This window comes from Silurus aristotelis (genome assembly GCF_946808225.1).
Source record: "Silurus aristotelis genome assembly, chromosome: 1".
Lineage (NCBI taxonomy): Eukaryota > Metazoa > Chordata > Actinopteri > Siluriformes > Siluridae > Silurus > Silurus aristotelis.
The window spans coordinates 4,796,932-4,801,931 of NC_139574.1; the positions used below are offsets into that span (position 1 = coordinate 4,796,932).

At 41.2% G+C, this 5,000-nt stretch overlaps 1 protein-coding gene across 16 annotated transcripts in view; it reads left to right on the forward strand.

The window, feature by feature from the left end:
- Positions 1-5,000, forward strand: part of kmt2ca (lysine (K)-specific methyltransferase 2Ca) — a 191,174-nt gene that overhangs the window by 46,187 nt on the left and 139,987 nt on the right. For 12 of the 16 annotated variants that reach the window (XM_083543047.1, XM_083543040.1, XM_083543041.1 and 9 more), the window contains exon 4: positions 4,406-4,538. In XM_083543047.1, coding sequence (XP_083399173.1) covers positions 4,406-4,538 — 133 coding nt within the window. The remainder of the gene's footprint in view (positions 1-4,405; positions 4,539-5,000) is intronic. The other 4 variants (XM_083543045.1, XM_083543044.1, XM_083543052.1 and 1 more) reach the window with 1 other exon arrangement.

A 5,000-nucleotide genomic window follows, 5' to 3' on the forward strand; every position in this document is an offset into this window, starting at 1 on the left:
CGTATTTGAACACCTGAGAAAGTCAATGTTAATATTTGGTACAGGAGCCTTTGTTTGCAATTACAGAGGTCAAACGTTTCCTGTAGTTTTTCACCAGGTTTGCACACACTGCAGGAGGGATTTTGGCCCACTCCTCCACACAGATCTTCTCTAGATCAGTCAGGTTTCTGGCCTGTCGCTGAGAAACACGGAGTTTGAGCTCCCTTCAAAGATTCTCTATTGGGCTTAGGTCTGGAGACTAGGCCTCGCCAGAACCTTGATATGCTTCTTACAGAGCCACTCCTTGGTTATCCTGGCTGTGTGCTTCGGGTCATTGTCATGTTGGAAGACCCAGCCTCGACCCATCTTCAATGCTCTAACTGAGGGAAGGAGGTTGTTCCCCAAAATCTCGCAATACATGGCCCCGGTCATCCTCTCCTTAATACAGTGCAGTCGTTCTGTCCCATGTGCAGAAAAACACCCCCAAAGCATGATGCTACCACCCCCATGCTTCACAGTAGGGATGGTGTTCTTTGGATGGTACTCATCATTCTTCTTCCTCCAAACATGTTTAGTGGAATTATGACCCAAAAGTTCTATTTTGGTCTCATCTGACCACATGACTTTCTCCCATGACTCCTCTGGATCATCTAAATGCTCATTGGCAAACTTAAGACGTGCCTGGACATGTGCTGGTCTAAGCAGGGGAACCTTCCGTGCCATGCATGATTTCAAACCATGACGTCTTAGTGTATTACCAACAGTAACCTTGGAAACGGTGGTCCCAGCTCTTTTCAGGTCATTGACCAGCTCCTCCCGTGTAGTTCTGGGCTGATTTCTCACCTTCCTTAGGATCATTGAGACCCCACGAGGTGAGATCTTGCATGGAGCCCCAGTCCGAGGGAGATTGACAGTCATGTTTAGCTTCTTCCATTTTCTAATGATTGCTCCAACAGTGGACCTTTTTTCACCAAGCTGCTTGGCAATTTCCCCGTAGCCCTTTCCAGCCTTGTGGAGGTGTACAATTTTGTCTCTAGTGTCTTTGGACAGCTCTTTGGTCTTGTCCATGTTAGTAGTTGGATTCTTACTGATTGTATGGGTTGGACAGGTGTCTTTATGCAGCTAACGACCTCAAACAGGTGCATGTAATTTAGGATAATAAATGTAGTGGAGGTGGACATTTTAAAGGCAGACTAACAGGTCTTTGAGGGTCAAAATTCTAGCTGATAGACAAGTGTTCAAATACTTATTTGCAGCTGTATCATACAAATAAATAGTTTAAAAATCATATATTGTGATTTCTGGATTTTTTTTTTTTAGATTATGTCTCTTAAAGTGGACATGCACCTACGATGACAATTTCAGACCCCTCCATAATTTCTAAGTGGGAGAACTTGCAAAATAGCAGGGTGTTCAAATACTTATTTTCCTCACTGTGTATATATATATATGTATATATAAAAACCCGGCACGTTCAGGAACATACAGTGACAGGCTGCATTTAGGAAAATGTGAAATAAAAAGAATAAACACTCAAAAACCACTTGATTGCTGCCATTTGCGATTATATTCATATACTGTTTGATTTAGATCCTAAATACAGAGAAGTACAGCACAAATGTCTGCTTTTACTCAAACTATCAATACGGAAAATTTATATTAGAGCAACAATTCCTTTTAATAACAAAATAACATTTCAGTTTTTCTTTTATAATAAATCTGCAAAAATGTCAACAATTCTGTGTTTTTCTGTCAATATGGGGAGCTGTGTGTACATTAATGAGGAAAAGAAATGAACTTAAATGATTTTAGCAAATGACTGCAATATAACAGAGTGAAAAATTTAAGGGGGTCTGAATACTTTCCGTACCCACTGTGTGTGTGTGTGTGTGTGTGTGTGTGTGTGTGTGTGTGTGTGTGTGTGTGTGTATGTGTGTGTATATATATTTATATATATATATATATATATATATATATATATACACATGCATATACATATACATATTTTTAGAACTGTTAGTATAATGAAGCTTGAGCAGTGAACTTATTAACTCTAAAAAGTAAATAAAAATACTAGTGGCGTGATGTGACACATGTGGGTCAGGTGCAGGCAGGTGTCACAGTTTAGGTTTCATTAAGAGCAGCTCAGTGTACAGTCCTACCCTATTTGGTGAAATGAGATCACGCTGTATATAGTGTGTGTGTGTGACCTGATGCACTCGTCTGCCCACACTGCGACACGCTAACCCTCCTCCTCCTCCTAATGTCAAATTTCGTTAAAGTTGAAAATGGGATCAGACATGTGCGCACACACACACACACACACACACACACACAGAGTGACATACTAATCCATATAGTTCACATGCGGTTTGTCCTCTTGTGCATGATGGATTGATTGACGATCGAGCGGATGATAATTTAGTCGTTCTGCCTGCGGTCTGTAATTTCATTGATCAGCGTCTGAGTTCCTTGTTTCAGTGTCGCAACCGAACGATTTCAGATGGATGTGAGCGTCATGGTGTAGAAAACCTTCACAAGGGAACAGCACAAGCACGGTTCAGATCAGCGTTCATGAGTGTAGGGTTAATGGTGTAAGAAATACAATGCTCGGAGCGTGCTGATAAAGAAAAATAATCCGTTCAGGGGCTCCAGAGCCTGATGCTAAGTGGAGTGGAGTATTTTCGAATAATAGCACTTTGCGCTGCGTTTTATTCCTCTTGCACCTCGGCGATTTGTTTGCGGTTATAGCTTCGTATTTGTTTTTCTGTGTGTAAAGTATAATGTTGTGGAGCATCCGCAAAATCATTTAGTTCTAGATTCTTACTTACATTTTAGAAGCTATACTATAAGTATAAGTATCTATGCTGATGCAAGAAGGCGTCTCTTTGAGGCAATGAGGTGTCATTTTCAGGCAGCAGGTAAAGATAAAGGGTGTATTTACGTTAAAGCAGCTTTAAATGTCAGCTTTCATTGAAGCAGCTATAAACACTACAGCTATAAACACCCTCATCAGTCATAATTTTTAAGTAATAAATCTGCATTATGATGCATTGATTCAGCTTTCTGAGGCAATGTCATCATTTTGTGGTAAAAAGGTGTCTTTCTGAGGTGAAAAATCTTTTCCGATTTGAAAAGTTGTGTTTTCGAGGTGAAAAGTTGTGTTTTCGAGGTGAAAGTTTGTGTTTTCGAGGTGAAAGGTTGTTGTCTTTCCCGATCTGAGAATTTGTCTTTTCGAGGTGAAAAGTTGTCTTTCCGAGGTGAAAAGTTGTGTTTTCGAGGTGAAAGGTTGTCTTTCCCGATCTGAAAATGTGTCTTTCCGAGGTGAAAGGTTGTCTTTCCGAGGTGAAAGGTTGTTGTCTTTCCCGATCTGAGAATTTGTCTTTTCGAGGTGAAAAGTTGTTTCCGAGGTGAAAGGTTGTCTTTCCCGATCTGAAAATGTGTCTTTCCGAGGTGAAAGGTTGTCTTTCCGAGGTGAAAGGTTGTTGTCTTTCCCGATCTGAGAATTTGTCTTTCCGAGGTGAAAGGTTGTCTTTCCGAGGTGAAAGGTTGTTGTCTTTCCCGATCTGAAAATGTGTCTTTCCGAGGTGAAAGGTTGTCTTTCCGAGGTGAAAGGTTGTTGTCTTTCCTGATCTGAGAATTTGTCTTTCCGAGGTGAAACGTTTTTTGAGCTTTCTGAGGCAGAGATTATGCATTTTGAGGCAATGAGTCTGCTTTCTGAGGCAATAATTTTTCATTGTGAGGCCCAATGTTTGTTATTTACAAACAAGGTTTGTTATTCTAAGGCAAGAATTCAACATTCTGAGGGCATAAGGTGCATTAAAGCAGATACAGACACTTTTTTTCTCTCTTAGTCAGTCTTTCTAGGTCACAATTTTGAGGTGTTCATTAAAGATTTCTGCATTCTGAGGAAGTAAGTTATCATTCTGAAGCAAAAAATCATCATAAGTACAAAATCAGTATTAAAGACGGGTTTTTAAATAGGAAGGTTATGAGTTCATCACCCTCGACTGCTCAGTTTTATACTTAAAATAGGTTTATATATCTGTAACTTCCATTCCGAGGCAATAAATGATTGTTTTAGTCAAACCATGTAGCTAAAATATCTGACTTTTGGTTTATAAAGCTAGTAGTAGTTAACGTTTCGGGTCATTCGGGATTTGGGTAATAAATTAATTTTGAGATTATTTGAGAATGTTGAGATTAAGAAATTCTTCAAGTGCTGGCACCATGAAAGAAAGAACAGTGTTGAGCGATCTTTATTTTCTGCCTGGCAGGAACCTTCATTATCATCAATGCAATCTGGTGACTCAACATTTCTTCTTTTTGTCACTCAAGTCTTTCAGTTTGGAGCATTTGGAACAATGCCATGAATGTCATGCCATGAATGTAATTATTTGTCGTCTCCCCCCTCTTTTCTAAAAAGAAGCCATGGAGTTGGACGTAGACGAGGATGAGGAGGAGGATTTCCCTCAGACGCTGTCGCCGCTCTTCCAGCGCTCCGTGTCTGAGGACTCGGCCGGTTCGTCTGCCTCGACCGCTGGGAAAGCCAAAACTAGGTTAGTGAAAGACACACACACACACACACACACACACACACACACACACACACACACACACACACACACAAGGAGCTGAGTCACATCTCTGTGGCTTTATATCTGAGAAGATTTTTGATGAATAGCACTGATGCAGGATGTGTTTGCTGTGTATACAGCCTTTTTTTTTTTTTTTTTTTTCTCCCAGCAGCACAGAGGGCACGTGATGAAAAGAGCTGTGTGTGTGTGTGTGTGCGTGAGAGAGAGAGAGAGAGAGAGGTTCACCGAGGTCAGTGAGAATGAGGGGGAGGAGGAAAGCTGGGGTTGAGCAGAAGTGGTAATTGAGCAGGGGGCTGATGGGAAGAGGAGGGAGGCCGAGACCCGGCACGATGCAGCCTCCCGACCTGCTGATGTCATTAAAACACAGAGGAAAGAGGAGGAAGAGGGGAAAAAGCCCTGCGCTCCCTTTCTACTCCCAATTAG